Here is a 16230-nt window from a genome sequence, read left to right as displayed (position 1 = left end):
TGGCTCAGAGTGGGAGAACTCAGGGGCTGGTTCCATTCCCAGCACAGAGATCCCCTGAGTTTGGTCATCTCCCAGTTAAAAAGTGGGATTGGGTGGACTGGGGACACTGCAAGTTCCCGGGGAGGCTCTCACCTCTTGCCATCAGGGTGGAAGGCCACGCTGTTGATGGGCCCGAAGTGCCCCTTGACTCTGCCAAACTCCTCCTCAAAAGCCAAGTGAAGAACCTGGGAGGAGGAAAACTGAAATTGTCACAAGGCCAGGAGGGACAAAACCACAGATTCCTCAAAAAAAAAAAAAAAAAAAAAGCTGGGTTTCTCCAGCATTGCCATCTTCCAAAAGGAAAGGGAAGAACAATCCTTGGGGTGTCAGGAGTGCTCTGTGAGGGTTCAGCCCTGCCAGAGGGAAAAGGACCAACCTGGCCTCGAGTTTGCCACCTGGTGGAGCTGGTGGTCACATCCACGGCCTCCTGCCCTCCTCCCAGCACCACCTGCAGGGGAGAGAAACCAGAGAAATCACAGCCCTTCATTTAGGGATTTAGGGAATCCTGGCATCACTGAGGTTGGGAAAGGCCTCCAAGATCGAGCCCAGCATTGATCCCCACCTTGAAACGAGTTTAGAGCAGTGAGTGCCAGGTCCAGAGGCTCTCTGGACACTTCCAGAGGTGGTGACCGTCTCCAGCACTTCCCACAAATCCCACAGATCCCACAAATCCATCAGCAGGGCTCCAAGCCCCTGAGGAATTCCCACCTCCCTGACACATTCCATCAGAGGATTTGTTCCCAGTGCCTGACCCAGCAAAATCCCCCAGGCTCATTCCAGAGTCCTGGTTTTGGGCTGGACTGGGAACTCTCACAATGCAGGATTCCCAGGATTGGGGGCACCTCAGGGAGCTCATCCTTACGTGGTCAAAAATGGGGGAAAGGGCAGCAGAGTTCACTGGCCGCTCCGTCCGGAACGTCTTCAGGTGCTCCAGGGATGTGCAGTCAAAGAGCTACGAGGGGAAATTCATGAATCAGCTCCAGCTGCTGGGCCTCACCTGCATGGGTGTTCCCTCTGCAAGCTCAAATCCCAAAAATATTCCCCAGAAAGGGAAATCTCCCACCTTCCAGAACTGACAAACTGCAAACGTTCTATGCAAATACCCAAGTATTTCATTTTCAGTGCTTGGCTGTTCGTTTAGCACCTCCCCTTTCTCACCGAAAATTCCCAAGGAGCAAAACTCCCTCTGAGCAGAGATCCTGCCAGGAAATCTGCAGGAAAAGCTCACCTTGGCTGTGTTATCTGCCGGGGTCAGGATTTTCACCCGCTGGACCCTGGCTAGATGTTTCTCTTCACCAGACAGAAGGAGGGCCGCTCGAGTCCTGGATCATCTCAGCTGATTCATTGCAGGGTCCAAAAGGGGTAGGAAAACACGGAGGGTAGGCTGAGGGACAGACGGTGAGTCGGAGGGACAGCAGGGACAGGTAACAACCAGCAGAAGGACACCAGGGGGAGTGCCCTGTCTTTGGGGAAGGTAAAGATTTTGTGCACAGCTACGTGGAGAGGGAAAGTTTTCACAGCAGTAACTAATGGAAGATACAAAGGGTTTAAGATGAGTGGGATGTGAAAGGGGGTACAGCATTCGAACCTTGGGAAAGGAATGAATTTTCCCTGACTTAGAGAATGGTGCATTCTCTAAGTCAGGGCATTCCTGAGACAGCTTTCTCACCCCTGACAACCGCACCAGGCCACTGGGCCCTGGACACGAACGCTGCCCCTTTTCCCGGGCAAACAAAACTCACCAGCCCAGGTTTCAGATGTCTGTTTGCAGCAGGCACTTGGCACTGTCAAACCAGCCACAGCTGCTGATGGTGGCGGAGAGGAACAGTGTGCAGGGCTGCAGCAGCGGGGGCAGGCAGAATTCCAGGCAGCGGCCAGAGCTGCCCCTTCCCCCTCAGCAGCGCCACAAGAGAACCCAAACTGTGCCAGACTCTCACCTAAAATTGTAAATCCAGTGAAAACTATAAAGACAACTGCAACGGTGGCTACACTTGGCTCTAAGAAGGAAAATGACAGATGAGCAGGAGTTGGGCACTAAAGCTCCTCCCGGCTGCAGCCCCGTCCCTGTGCTGGCAGGGCAGGTTCCCTCTGGCAGCAGCAGCTCTCCCAGCACCGCCCTCCTTCAGCCCTGCAGATCCCGGGAGGAGAGGTGTCGGGGTCGGCTGTCAGTTGTCTCTGCCCCAGCACGGGAGAAGGTGGTTCTGGGCAGGCCGCGCTCTGAAGAAGGAGTCTGGACTCTTGCTTTTCGGTCTTCAGTTGTGTTTATTGTTCTTTATCTACAAAGTGTTTCTGTCTGTCCAGCCGAGGTCTGATCAGCAAGACAGCCAAGGGCACTCTCTCCCGCCCACGGGGCAGTTGTCTCTTTTATAGTAAAAACTACGTGTAAGATATTTACCTTCTATTTCCAATACTTTTCACCCTTGTTGGCAAGTGCACTTTCCCTATGAACCAATCCACACATGCCAACATCATCCTGAACATGGATGCCAAGGAGAAGAAAGAAGAAGGACAGGGCACACCCAAATCCCTCCATCTTGGGACTCCCGACCCCCATGTATAGAATCCCAAACTCCCCTGTACAACACCCAAAACCCCCCTGTACAGTGCTCCAAAATTTTTCCCTTCACTCTGTGATTCCTACTACTGTGCCACTTAAACTTTTGTGGCCTGTAATTCTTCATATAAGGTTGGCAATTTGCTCTATGAATTAAGATCGAATTTCCAGGTGTCTTTGGCTTCCTGCCAGGGTCTCCAAGCCCCTGCCAGGGCTTTGAGACATCCAGGGCATCCAGAGAGATGCTCTGGGTTCCGACAGAGAGGGGAGAAGGGGCGAACCCCAGGGTCTCTGTCTCCCCCTGGGCTGTCCCACTGCAGGTCCCGTGTCCCAGACCCCAGGAGCCACCCAACTCACCCATGGTGGGCTGGACGGGAGCGAGAGCTGCGATCAGTCTGCTCTAACCCTGGTGCCTTGGGAAGCAAGAACAAGAAATCTTTCCATGGGCAGCAGGTGGGGTCAGCGGGGCTTTGCTGCCCTGCACAATCACCCCCAGGCACCCTCTCCCACCCAGGAGCCCTCGGCCATCCCACAAGAGCAGAGCCCCCTCCGTCCCTGCCCAGGCTCCTGCCCGACCCAGGGCTACCTGGGCTGCTCTGCCAGTGCCAGACTCAGACCCGCAGGGATACTGAGTTATTTATTGAGAGATAGGAGCTGGTTTTATAGCCTTCCTCAGTACCCATTATTTCCTTGTACTTTTTTTTTTTCACTAAGTGACCTTTCACACATTGCCACATCAGCAACATTCTTAAAGCTTTCTTAGGGTCCTTCTATGGGGTTCAAGTGTCTGGCAGATTCCAGCAGGCTCCTCTCCTTTGGGCATCCACCAAGTGGCATTTCTTCCCAAGGTCAGGGGAGACAAGCTTCTCCGTGCTGCCATGGCATTCTGCAGGCACATCCCACAGCCTGTAACTCAATTCTATCTTATCTCTCTCCACTGGTGCAGGGAGCTGAGCAGCCCCCGTCACTGTCCCTCCTACCCAGAGAAAGGCTGCTGTCCCCAAACACCCCCTGAGGGAGAACCCCATACCACCAACCTGTCCTGTGTGTACGGTGCTCTGAGGGTCAAAGTGCTGCAGGAAAGATCCCAAAAGGGAATGTCAGGACTGGTAAATCCCGAGAAATTGCTCAATCGCTGAGTTTCAGTTTCATTCTCATCAAATCTGGATGTTGCTGTCTCAGCTGGAGCAGGGCTGGGGCTCCCCCATCTCCAGGACTTTGGACCTTGGGGTTGTCTCTGCAGGGATCTTGTGGCTTTCCACTGTGGGGAACTTTGAGGAATTATTTTAAAAATATATTATCTGTAATGATGTCAACCGAGACAACAGTGTGTCTGAAGACAGTTTATTGATAACGAAAAATCAAACAGAAAAAGAAGTTACCCTACCAAAAAGTGCTAGAAAGGACAGAGAAGGAGAAAGTAAAATAAAAGAGCAGTGGTAGGGGAGATTGAGAGAGAGGAAGCAAGACACAAAAAGTGAGTAAGAAGCAGCAGATGGGGGGAGTGCTGTGATGCTCACAGGATGCAGGAGAGAGCCCACCAGGGCAGAGGAGCCAAAAGGCAGACTGGAGCCAGGGCAAAAATGCCTGGCTCAGAGGCCCCCAAATCCAAAAAGCCCCAGAGTCACAAGACCCAAAAGCAAAAGCACAAAAAAGCCCCCCAGACAAACAGCAGGTCTCCAAACCCCCAGAGCTTGTGGTGCAAGCCATGCCCCCCCAGGATGCTCTGGCAGCAGCCCAGCAGCTCCCCCATGGCTGGTGCCCAGGGATCCCGCCCTGAGGATCCCAGACACGGCTCCCAGCAGCCAAGACAAGGTCCCAGCCCAGCAGGAGCAGTGGGGCACAGCGTGTCTGGCAGGAGCAGCTCCCCTGTCCCACCCAAATGAGAGAGAGTGGCTGTCCTGAGCCCCAGGCTGCAGAGATGCACCCACTGCACCCCTGGGGCTCTGCCGGCCCTGCAGGGCAGTGTCATGCTGCCCTGGGCATTTGCTGCAGCAGTGCTGGGCTCCCAGGGACTGCCAGCACTGTCAGGCTGCAGTGGGAGCCAGCCCCTGGCTGGGCAGGGGCACAGGGAGCAAGGCTGGAAACTCTGCCTGGGCAATCCCTTCCTGGAGCACGGCAAATGCCCAGCTGTGGGGCAGGAACCTGAGCCACGATGCACAACAATCACCACCACACACACCCACACCAGCAACGCACTTTTATTAAAGCTTTAAAGGCATTGCTTGATCAAAGCCATCCAAATATGTTAAAGGGGCAGCTGCTGGTCAGTTGGAGCATTCTAGTCCATGCTGTGGGAAGAAATGAAGCAGGCTGCTTGGAAGGAAGGAAATCACCTTCTGTTCACTGGCCATGGTAATCAGGCTTTCTTCTTGTGGTCACCATGGCATTGGCTGCAGCCTGTGGGGCTGACCCTTTGTTTCCCCCCTATAAAGACAGGAGAGTCATGTCCCAGAGGCATCGAGGCTGCCTGCTGATGGACAAGCACGAGGCAGGGACAGCCAAAAATGTCTCTCCAGCAAGGGTCTCCCCAGTCTGTGCCAGAGAGTTGGCCTGCAGTGTGCTCTGCTCCCTGAGCACACCCAGCCATTTTCTGCTCTCCCTTTGTGCCTCTGACCACTGCTGCCAGTGGACACAGGAGTTCTGGCCACAGAGCAGTCCCTGCCTGCACAGCCCCTGCTGCCCTCAGCCCCAACCCCTACCCCAGCAGGTCCTGGCTCTTTCCCCCACATTGGGATGGATCCCTTTCCCACTCTTAGAGCACATTCAGACCAGTGATGGCTTCAAGGGCTGCTCTGGCTTCAGAGCAAGCCCAGGCTACAACCCCGTGTTCCACCCAGCACAGCCCAGCCCCCCTGCCCTCCCCACTCACCAACTTCAAAAGAGAAGGAAAAAGATCCCCTGCTTATTTTCATGGCTATCCTCTCTTTGCATAGTGCTGCACCATGGAGGAGAGAGAAGTGTTTAGGGTGCTCGCTGTGACCCACATGTGCCCCTGCCACCAGCACCAGAACCGGCCTCCCCAAAAGCACCCAGGCACCAGAGCAGGGAGCGAGGGCTGGGGGTGCAGGGCCAGGGACACCCATGGGTGGCAGGAGAGGAACAGTGTGCAGGGCTGCAGCAGCGGGGGCAGGCAGAATTCCAGGCCAGAGCTGCCCCTTCCCCCTCAGCAGCACCACCACAATTAAAGCCGAGCACTACTCATCTCATGCCAAAGTCTCACTTATAAGTAGAAGTCCCATGATGAATCCCAGAAGGAATGCAATCACGAGTAGCTGGAAGTCTAAGATGGAAAATGACAAACGGCCAGGTGTGTGGGCCATAAAGCTCCTCCAGGCTGGATCCCAGCCCTCGGTGCCAGGCAGAGCAGGTTCCCTCTGGCAGCAGCAGCTCTCCCAGCACCGCCCTCCTTCAGCCCTGCAGACACCCGGGAGGAGAGGGGAGAAGGGGAGATCCCCAGGGTCCCTGTGCCCCCCCGGGCTGTCCCACTGCAGGTCCCGTGTCCCTCACCCCATGAGCCACCCAGCTTACCCATGATGGTTGGAGTGAGAGCTGCGATGAGTCTGCTCTAACCCCGGTGCCTTGGGAGGAAAGAATGAGATGTTTTTCCATGGGCGGCTGGTGGGGTCAGCGGGGCTTTGCCACCTTGCACCATCACACCAACCACCCCTCTCCCATCCAGGAGACCCTGACCATGCCTTAAAAGCAGAGACCCCTCAGTCCCCACCCAGGCTCCTGCCCAGCCCGTGGCTCCACCAAGTGCAAACAAAGGAGGCACGGACTCAGACCTGCAGAGATACTGAGATATTTATCAGAGATAGGAGCTGTTTTATACCCTTCTTCAAGACCCACTATTTCCTTGTAAGTTTTTTTCACTATGTAACCTATCACATATCGCCACATCAGCAACACTCTTAATGCTTTATTATCATCCTTGTATGGGATGATCTCGTGCTGTTCAGGTGTCAGGAAGATTCCAGCAGGCTCCGCTCCTTAGGGCGTTCACCAAGTGCCATTTCTTCCCAAGGTCAGGGGAGACAAGCTTCTCCGTGCTGCCATGGCATTCTGCAGGCACATCCCACAGCCTGTAACTCAATTCTATCTTATCTCTCTCCACTGGTGCAGGGAGGTCAGCACCCCCATTACTGTCCCCCCAACCCAGAGAAAGGCTGCTGTCCCCAAAAATCCACTGTGGGAGAACCCCACACCACCAACCTGTCCTGTGTGTACTGTGCTCTGAGGGTCAAAGTGCTGCAGGAAAGATCCCAAAAGGGAATGTCAGGACAGGTAAATCCCGAGAAATTGCTCAATCGCTGAGTTTCAGTTTCATTCTCATCAAATCTGGATGTTGCTGTCTCAGCTGGAGCAGGGCTGGCGCTCCCCCATCTCCAGGACTTTGGACCTTGGGGTTGTCTCTGCAGTGATCCTGTGGCTTTCCACTGTGGGGAACTGTGAGAAATTCTTTTAAAAAGGGATGATCTGGAATGAAGTTAATCGAGACTACAGTGTGTCTGCAAACAGTTTATTGATAACGAAAAATCAAACAGAAAAAGAAGTTACCCTACCAAAAAGTGCTAGAAAATATGGAGAAGAAGAAAGGAAAATGGGAAAGGAGTCGGGGGGAGGGAAAGAGAGAGGAAGCAAGACACAAAAAGTGTGAGTAAGAAGCAGCAGATGGGGGGAGTGCTGTGATGCTCACAGGACGCAGGAGAGAGCCCGCCAGGGCAGAGGAGCCAAAAGGCAGACTGGAGCCAGGGCAAAAATGCCTGGCTCAGAGGCCCCCAAATCCAAAAAGCCCCAGAGTCACAAGACCCAAAAGGAAAAGCACAAAAAAGCCCCCCAGACAAACAGCAGGTCTCCAAAGTCCCCAGAGCTTGTGGTGCAAGCCATGCCCCCCCAGGATGCTCTGGCAGCAGCCCAGGAGCCCCCCATGGCTGGTGCCCGGGGATCCCGCCCTGAGGATCCCAGACATGGCTCCCAGCAGCCAAGACAAGGTCCCAGCCCAGCAGGAGCAGTGGGGCACAGCGTGTCTGGCAGGAGCAGCTCCCCTGTCCCAGCCCAAATCAGAGAGAGTGGCTGTCCTGAGCCCCAGGCTGCAGAGATGCACCCACTGCACCCCTGGGGCTCTGCCGGCCCTGCAGGGCAGTGCCATGCTGCCCTGAGCATTTGCTGCAGCAGTGCTGGGCTCCCAGGGACTGCCAGCACTGTCAGGCTGCAGTGGGAGCCAGCCCCTGGCTGGGCAGGGGCACAGGGAGCAAGGCTGGAAACTCTGCCTGGGCAATCCCTTCCTGGAGCACGGCAAATGCCCAGCTGTGGGGCAGGAACCTGAGCCTCACACTGGGTTTTGCTCCTCTGGCATGGGCTGTAGATACTGCCCTGCCCAAACTGAGTGCAGGGGAACTAGGGGCACCATCAGCGAGCAGGGCAGGCCTGGGGACAGAACATGCCCTGTGCCCTGTCACCCTCTAGTGCCACCATCACCCAAGAGCTGCAGCCACACAGAAACACCAACTCTGCTGCCAGCAAAGCACATTTATTGGCTTCAGGGAAATCGCTGCTCACAAGAATCCAAAGCTTTTAAAAGGGGAGGCAAAGCTCTGAGGGTCTGTGGGGGTTTTCCAGCACCTGAAATTGTTCATGGCAAGGCCCTGGGATCAGGAACCTGCTTGGCTTCTCTTGGGTTGCTCGTCTGCAGTTGTCTCCTCCTCGTGTTTGTCACCTGAGTTACTTTTTCTTGGGTTTGTCACTTGGGTTTTTATCCTTTTTTAGATTTGTCACTTGATGGTTTCTTCCCTTTGGATAGCCAGGCACCGATTGCTGCACCAGCTGAGCTCAGGGCAGAAGTCAGCCCAACTTTGGCACCAGCAGAAAGACCTGCAGCTCCTGCAAGGACAAATGGAGATGTGAACTCCCAGGAGCACCAAGGCTGCCTGCTGAGGCACCCAGCACTGGGCACAGCCAGCCAAGGACTCCTCCTGGGCAGGGAGAGCCCAGAGGGTTCGGAGCAGTTCAGACCAGGGAGGAGTTGAAGGGCAGCTTTGGCCCGAGAGCCAGCCCGTGCTCCCTGCCATGGAGATCAGCCCAGCTCCCCTGCCCTCCCACTCACCGATGGACTGCAGCACGGCCACGGTGCTGCCAGCAGCCACTCCGCCGCCGTTGGCGATGGCAGCTGCCGACATCATCTTGGCAGCGACGGAGCCAGCGGCGATGCCGGCCCCGGTGAACCCCAGCGCGCCGAGGCACACCGGGAGGCCAACCAGTGCCACTCCTGCAGGGAGGGCAGAGCAGTGTCAGGGTCCCCTCTGTGACCCACATGTGCCCCTGGCACCAGCACCAAAACCGGCCTCCCCAAAAGCACCCAGGCACCAGAGCGGGGAGCGAGGGCTGGGGGTGCAGGGCCAGGGACACCCATGGGTGGCAGGAGAGGAACAGTGTGCAGGGCTGCAGCAGCGGGGGCAGGCAGAATTCCAGGCAGCAGCCTGAGCTGCCCCTCCTCGTCCCACCTGCACCCCAATTCTCCCCAGCCCTGGTACTTGCAGCCCCCAGCCCAGCCCAGTCCCCAGGACCACACGGGGCTGGGACCGGGCAGTGAACCCGAGCGCTGCTCATCCAGTGCCAGAGCCTCACCTGCTCCCACTGTGGTTCCAACGACAGCTCCAATGACACTCCCATTACTCCCTGAGAAAGAAAACGGTAAGATGGCAGGAAGGACATGAGCATGGACAGCAGAGCTCCCCTGAGCAGTGCTGAGCACTCTGTGCCAGGCAGAGCAGTGTCCCAGAGCCAGCAGCAGCTCCTCCAGCCTCCCCCTGCCTTCATCTGCCTTCAGCCCCTGAAGACCCCTGGGTTCCCACCGCCGACACAGGCTGGGAGGAACAGGGAGAAGGGGCACACCCCGGAGTGCCCACCCACCCCCCCCCCGCCTTGCCCTGCCCACCACACCCACCAACCCAGAACAGCACAGGGTACACAACACGTGTCAGCCCCATCTGTCACCTGCCACCAGCACAAGATGAATCAGAGTTCATAACAAACTCACCCACTGCCTTGCCAGCCCTTCCTGTGCAGGGGGAGAGGGAGCAGGGCTGGCAACACTGCCCACTGGAATCCCTTCCAGGAGCACAGCAAATGCCAGGGCACTCAGCAGGTACCTGCACCCCAACTGCACACCCACCACCACTGCAGCCCCTCCTGCAATGCACTTCTGCTTTCGGAGCACCTATCGCTCCTGCAGCTCCTCAGAGGGTGCCCAAGCTGCTGGGGCTTCCAGTGCCTACCAGGCTGCCTGGCAGAGATCTTGGGATCAGGCATCTGCTTGGCTTCTCTTGGGAAGTCACAAATAATCACAGAATGAACTGGGCTGGAAAAGACCTTTGCGATCAAGTCCAACCTATGACCTAACACCCTCTCATGAACTTAACCATGGCACTGAGTGCCACATCCAGTGTCTTTCTAAACACATCCAGGGATGGTGACTGAACCACATCCACGGGCAGACAATTCCAGTGCCCAATCAGTCTTTCAGTGAAGAATTTTTTTCCTGATGTCTCACCCAAACTTCCCCTGCACTTTACCTGGATTATCCCCATCCTTGGGACCACCATCAGGACCATTGTCAGGACCATTGTCAGGACCACCCCCAGGACAATCCCCATCCTTGGGCTTGTCACCATGATTTGTCTCATCCCAGGATTTCTCATCTGAATTTGTCTTCTTCTTGGGCTCATCACTAGGAGTTGTGTCCTCCCCAGATTCCTCATCTGAAATTGTCTCCTCCTTGGGTTCCTCCTCTGGAGTTGGCTTCCTCTTGGACATCTTGGCAGAGTCTCCTGCACCAAGTGACAGCAGGACAGATGTCAGCCCAATTTTGGCACCAAGAGAGAAACCTGCAGCTCGAGGCTGCTGCTGCCTCTCCCTCACAGCAGCACCCTGAGTCTCTCGGGCCCCAGCACTCGCAGCCCCCAGCCTGGCAGTGAACCCCAGAGCCAGAATTTACCTGCTGGGGCAGCTGCTCCAGTGGCAGCTCCTTTGCCTCTGTGTCTCACAGCTGAGAGGGAAACAAGCAGAAAGGCAGGAGGGAAAAGAGGAAAAGGAATCAAAGAGGAAGAGGACAGGGAGGTGGAAGAGGGAAGGAAGCAGCACTGCCCACCCTGCCCACCTGCCACCAGCACTGCCCACCTGCCCACGGTGCCCGCTGGACTGGAATGGCCCCACGGTGCCCGGTGGAGTGGAATGGCTCCGCGGTGCCCGGTGGGCTGGAAAGGCCCCGCGGTGCCCGGTGGTCTGCAGTGGTCCCGATGCTCGCCCCGGGGCCGCCCCGTCCCAGGCACGCCCGGGCTGGAGGCGGAGGGCTGAGCGCGAGTCTTCCTCCGGGCGGTCAGATACAGCAAGGGGGGCACGGCACAGAGCTGGGGGTCCCAGCCGCGGTACCAGGGGGGCTCCAGAGCGTGGGGTCAGGCACACAATTGTCCTGTTGTGTACCGAAGAGTCACGGCACGGCAGCCAAACCAGAGCCCTGGGGGGCTGTCGAAGCTTCGCCCAGCCAGCCCCAAGCACCTCGCAGCTGCCTGCTCATCACCCCCAGCCCTCCACCCCCATCGGGACCGGGGACAGAATGGAAGGGTAAGAACTAGAAAACTTGTGGGTTGAAATAAAGAGTTTAATAGGGAAAGCAAAAGCCGTGCACGCAAGCAAAGCAAACCCGGGAATTCCGTCCCTGCTTCCCGTGGGCAGGGAGGGGTTCAGCTCCTCCCGGAGAGCGGGACTCCTGCAGACGGGACAGACGCGAGAAGAGAAACGCCGTCATTCCGAATGTCCCCTCCTTTGCCCATTCCTGTTGTGTCACACGGTCTGGGATATCCCATTGGCTCTGTTGGGGCCACCTGTCCCTCCCACGTCTCCTCCCAACCTCCCACGCACTCCCAAATCCCTCCCCAGCATGGCTGTGTGAGTGCTTGCAAATGCCTCGGCTCTGGGCAAGCTCAACACTAACAAAACCTCTGTGTCATCAACCTCGTGTTTGGCACAAAACCGAAACACAGCCGCAGAGCAGCCCCTGGGAGGAAAATGACCCCTACCCCAGCCCAAAGCAGCACAATGACCAAGAGCTCTGAGGAGTCCTGAGGAAGAGGAGGAGAAATCAGCTCAGGGCTCCCCAGCTGGCCCTGCCCAAGCATAGGGTCCCCACCATTCCCCCAGCAAGGGGGAGCACCCCACGGAGGAGCAGATCGCCCAGATGTCACCTCCCTGCTGCCATCAGGTGTCCCCACGCCCAGGGCAGTGCAGGCAGCAGGGCCACATGGGCACCCCTGGACCTGGACCCTGCTCCCATGGCCACCCCAGGCCCTGGACATGGGCACTGCCCTGGGAGGCCAAAGCTCAGGGTGCTGGGGAAATACTGTGCTGCTTTGTTTACCAACACTGCTGCAGAATGTGTGTATTTGAGGTAAATAATAGAGAGAATGCAGAAACTGAAACTCAGCTGAGTGTGGGGAGAGCCCTGAGGTCACACATGGGGCACAGTGCAGATCACAGAGCACTTGTCAACCCAGTCTGTCTCTGTCACTGGCACAAGGTGATGCAAACATGGTTTATAACAAAGCCCTCAATGCCTGGATGGGAGCCAGTGGCCACGGTGAAGCCAGAGGTTGTGCAGGGGCTGTGGGAGCACCTCCTGCCCACCCCCAGTCCCATCCCCTACCTGTGCCCAGTGCAGCCCAGGCAGAGGCACTGCCCAGATGGCCCCTGTGCCCGCAGCCACCCCACTGCTCCTCGTGCTTGGAGCCCTGGCCAGCCCATGTGTGCCTCGGACCCAGAGCCCCTCAGTGGCTGGAGGCTGCTCAGGCTGGTGTTTTGGGGGGTGGCTGCCCTTTGTGGGTGATGGGATGCTCCAGGATGCAGCCAAAGCTCAGTGGTTTGGGCTGTGGGGGCACCCCACCAAGGGTCTCCCCAGTCTGTGCCAGAGAGCTGGTCTGCAGTGAGCTCTGCTCCCTGAGCACACTCAGCCCCTTCTGCTCTCCCTTTCCTCCTCTGACACTGCTGGGAGTGGACACAGGAGTTCTGGCCACAGAGCAGTCACCTGCCGGCACAGCCCTCAGCCCTGACTCCTATCCCAGCAGGTCCTGGCTCTTCCCACCACATTGGGGATTCATCCCTTTGCCAGATTTCAGTTGGGTTCAGATCACTGAAGGGTTCAAGGGCTGATTTGGCTCTACAGGAAGCCCAGGGTACAACTCTGTGTTCCCTCCCAGCACAGCCCAACTCCCCGCCCTCCCCACTCACCAATTCGGAGACTGAATCCAAAATACTTGAAATTCATGGAGAAGTTGATGGTCTCACCTCTTGCCAGTGCTGCAGGGAGGACAGAACAGCGTTAGGGTCCTTGCTGTGACCCACATGTCCCCCTGCCACCAGCACCAGAACCGGCCTCCCCAAAAGCACCCAGGCACCAGAGCGGGGAGCGAGGGCTGGGGGTGCAGGGACAGGGACACCCATGGGTGGCAGGAGAGGAACAGTGTGCAGGGCTGCAGCAGCGGGGGCAGGCAGAATTCCAGGCAACAGCCACAATTCTTCCCTTCCCTCTCAGCAGCACAACCAGCAAAGCTGAGCACTGCTCATCCGATGCCAGACTCTCACCTACAAGTGCAGGTCTAATCATGATTCCAATGAGGAATGCAGCGACAAGTAGAAGAATGTCTAAGAAGGAAAATGACAGATGAGCAGGAGTTGGGCACTAAAGCTCCTCCCGGCTGCAGCCCAGTGCCCTGTGCCAGGCAGGGCAGGTTCCCTCTGGCAGCAGCAGCTCCCCCAGCACCGCCCTCCTTCAGCCCTGCAGACACCCGTAGGGCTGAACCCCAGGGTCCCCGTGCTCCCCCCACAATGTCCCACTGCAGGTCCCGTGTCCCCCACCCCACGAGCCACCCAACTTACCCATGGTGGGCTGGGCAGCAGCAAGAGCTGCACTGGGTCCTCTGTGAGCCTGGTCCTTGGAGAAAGCAGATCAACATGTTTTTCTGTGGGCAGTGGGGTGGGGCTGGCGGGGTTTGGGTGTCCTGTACAATCGTGCTCAGCCACGCCTGTCCCACCCAGGAGCCCCCGGTCCCCCCCACAAGCACAGAACCCTCAGACTCTGCCCAGGCTCCTGCCTGGCCCAGAGCTTGGTGGTTGCTCCACCAATACAGCGAGGTGAGCAGCCCCCCGTCACTGTCCCCCCAGCTCAGAGAAAGGCTGCTGTCCCCAAACACCCACTGTGGGAGCACAGCACCCACACCACCAACCTGTCCTGTGTGTACAGTGCTCTGAGGGTCAAAGTGCTGCAGGAAAGATATCAACAAGCAATATCACGACAGGTAATTTCCCTGAAATTGCTCAGTCGCTGAGTTTCAGTTTCATTTCCGTCAACACTTGGTGTTGCTGTCTCTGCTGGAGCAGGGCTGTGGCTCCCCCATCTCCAGGACATTGGACCTTGGGGTTGTCCCTGCAGGGATCCTGTGGCTTTCCACTGTGGGGAACTGTGAGGAATTCTTTTAAAAACAGATTATCTGTAATGAAGTTAAGTCAACCGAGACAACAGTGTATCTGAAAATAATTTATTGATAACGAAAAATCAAACAGAAAAAGAAGTTACCTTACTAAAAATTGCTAGGAAGGACGGAGAGAGGAAAATGGAAAAGGAGGGTGGAGAGAGGAAGGCAGAGACAAAAAGCAGGAGTGAGCAGCAGCAGATCGGGGAGTGCCGTCGGGGCTCACAGGATGATGCGCTGCGGCTCCGGAGGTGCGGGAGCCGGGACAGGGCACGGCGGGGATCGGGCGGCACGGCGGGCTGGGACGGAGGCGGGCAGGGTGGGACGGGGGTGGCTGAGGCAGGAACTCGGGGACAGAGCGGCAGGGGGTGGACAGGGACACGGGGAGGGGGGACAGAGGCCAGGGGGAGAGAGAATCCGGCAGAGCAGAAGAGCCAAAAGGCCGGCTGGAGGCAGGGCAAAAAGGACAAAAAGCGGGCTGGGGCCAGGGCAAAAAGGACAAAAAGCGGGCTGGGGTCATGGGGCCAGGGCAAAGAAGCACGGATGTTTGGCAAGCTGGACCAAAGTAAAAACGCCAGGCTCAGAGGCCCCCAAACTCAAAAAGCCCCAGAGTCACCGAGACCCAAAAGCAAAAGCACAAAAAAGCCCCCCAGACAAACAGCAGGTCTCCAAAGCCACCAGAGCTTGTGGTGCAAGCCATGCCCCCCCAGGATGCTCTGGCAGCAGCCCAGCAGCTCCCCCATGGCTGGTCCCCAGGGATCCCGCCCTGAGGATCCCAGACACGGCTCCCAGCAGCCAAGACAAGGTCCCAGCCCAGCAGGAGCAGTGGGGCACAGCGTGCCTGGCAGGAGCAGCTCCCCTGTCCAAGCCCAAATCAGAGAGTGGCTGTCCTGAGCCCCAGGCTGCAGAGATGCACCCACTGCACCCCTGGGGCTCTGCCGGCCCTGCAGGGCAGTGCCATGCTGCCCTGGGCATTTGCTGCAGCAGTGCCGGGCTCGCAGGGACTGCCAGCACTGTCAGGCTGCAGTGGGAGCCAGCCCCTGGCTGGGCAGGGGCACAGGGAGCAAGGCTGGAAACTCTGCCTGGGCAATCCCTTCCTGGAGCACGGCAAATGCCCAGCTGTGGGGCAGGAACCTGAGCCACGATGCACAACAATCACCACTACAGAGATTCACTGGCACAGTCCATTTATTGTTTAACATGATTTTATGAGTAAAATTAATCTAAACCAGTTACAGTGGGAGTTGTGGGAAGGATTTCTCCTTCCAGCACCTGCTGTCTGAGGACGAATCAGCACGCTTGGAAGAAAGGAATCTTGCTTTTCCTCCCTTGAGTGGAACACAGGAAGTTGTTTCTGTGGACTGCATGCTGCTCGGAGGAAAGAGTTATGCCATTTTTTCCCCCCCTGTAAAGACACAGAAGTGTGATGTTCCAGGAGCACTGACAACACTGCCTGCTGAGGGACAGGCGTGAGGCAGGGACAGCCAAGGACTTCTCCTGGGCAGGAGAGGCAAGGGACTCCATGGACTGTGCCAGGGAGTTGGCCTGCAGTGAGCTCTGCTCCCTGAGCACACCCAGCCATTTTCTGCTCTCATTTTCTGCCTCTGACCAGTGCTGAGAGGGGACACAGGAGTCCTTGCCACAGAGCAGTCACCTGCCTGCACAGCCCCTGCTGCCCTCAGCCCCAACCCCTACCCCAGCAGGTCCTTCCCACCACATTGGCTCTTCCCACCACATTGGGATGGTTCCCTTTGCCACACTTTGGGCACATTCAGACCAGTGATGGCTTCAAGGGCTGCTCTGGCTTCAGAGCAAGCCCAGGCTACAACCCCGTGTTCCCACCCAGCACAGCCCAGCCCCCCTGCCCTCCCCACTTACCAGCTTCTAAAGAGAAGGAAAACCATCTAGTCTGTATTTTGATTCTTATCTTGTCTTTGCATAGTGCTGCACCATGGAGGAGAGAGAAGTGTTTAGGGTGCTCGCTGTGACCCACATGTGCCCCTGCCACCAGCACCAGAACCGGCCTCCCCAAAAGCACCCAGGCACCAGAGCGGGGAGCGAGGGCTGGGGGTGCAGGGACAGGGACACCCATGGGTGGCAGGAGAGGAACAGTGT

The 16230-nt window shown here is 57.3% G+C and overlaps 1 protein-coding gene and 1 long non-coding RNA gene across 4 annotated transcripts; both read right to left on the bottom strand.

Annotated features, from left to right (window-relative positions):
- Positions 1–388: 388 nt before the first annotated feature.
- Positions 389–1959, bottom strand: LOC135285744 (uncharacterized). 2 transcript variants are annotated; one of them, XR_010350460.1, is made up of 4 exons: positions 1782–1959; positions 1268–1423; positions 902–991; positions 389–487 (listed from the first exon to the last, which is right to left on the bottom strand). It is a non-coding gene; the product is annotated as an uncharacterized LOC135285744 (long non-coding RNA). The 2 variants fall into 2 exon arrangements; XR_010350459.1 differs by lacking the exon at positions 1782–1959 and having other exon boundaries at positions 1268–1775.
- A 6146-nt stretch (positions 1960–8105) lies between these two features.
- On the bottom strand, positions 8106–14004 carry LOC135285702 (uncharacterized). Of its 2 annotated transcripts, none has more exons than XM_064398263.1 (8): positions 13870–14004; positions 13523–13577; positions 13229–13288; positions 12875–12943; positions 10168–10422; positions 9221–9271; positions 8700–8861; positions 8106–8476 (listed from the first exon to the last, which is right to left on the bottom strand). In XM_064398263.1, the coding sequence occupies exons 2-8, from the start codon at positions 13524–13526 to the stop codon at positions 8349–8351; spliced, it is 729 nt and encodes a 242-aa protein (XP_064254333.1). In that variant the 5' UTR covers positions 13527–13577; positions 13870–14004; the 3' UTR covers positions 8106–8348. The 2 variants fall into 2 exon arrangements, with proteins under 2 accessions (XP_064254333.1, XP_064254334.1); XM_064398264.1 differs by lacking the exon at positions 13870–14004 and adding an exon at positions 13841–13864.
- Positions 14005–16230: the final 2226 nt, after the last annotated feature.

This window comes from Passer domesticus, chromosome 24, assembly GCF_036417665.1.
Source record: "Passer domesticus isolate bPasDom1 chromosome 24, bPasDom1.hap1, whole genome shotgun sequence".
Lineage (NCBI taxonomy): Eukaryota > Metazoa > Chordata > Aves > Passeriformes > Passeridae > Passer > Passer domesticus.
Note: the sequence above shows the minus strand (reverse complement) of the source record. Positions and strands in the feature narration are given on the sequence as shown.

What these genes read in the sequence shown, in the direction of transcription:
- LOC135285702 (XM_064398263.1), bottom strand. An exon ending in CAAGGATGGGGATAATCCAG is followed by an intron (nt 9,272 to 10,167) that starts GTAAAGTGCAGG and finishes TTTCTTTCTCAG; the next exon opens with GGAGTAATGGGAGTGTCATT. An exon ending in TGGAACCACAGTGGGAGCAG is followed by an intron (nt 8,862 to 9,220) that starts GTGAGGCTCTGG and finishes CCCTCCCTGCAG; the next exon opens with GAGTGGCACTGGTTGGCCTC.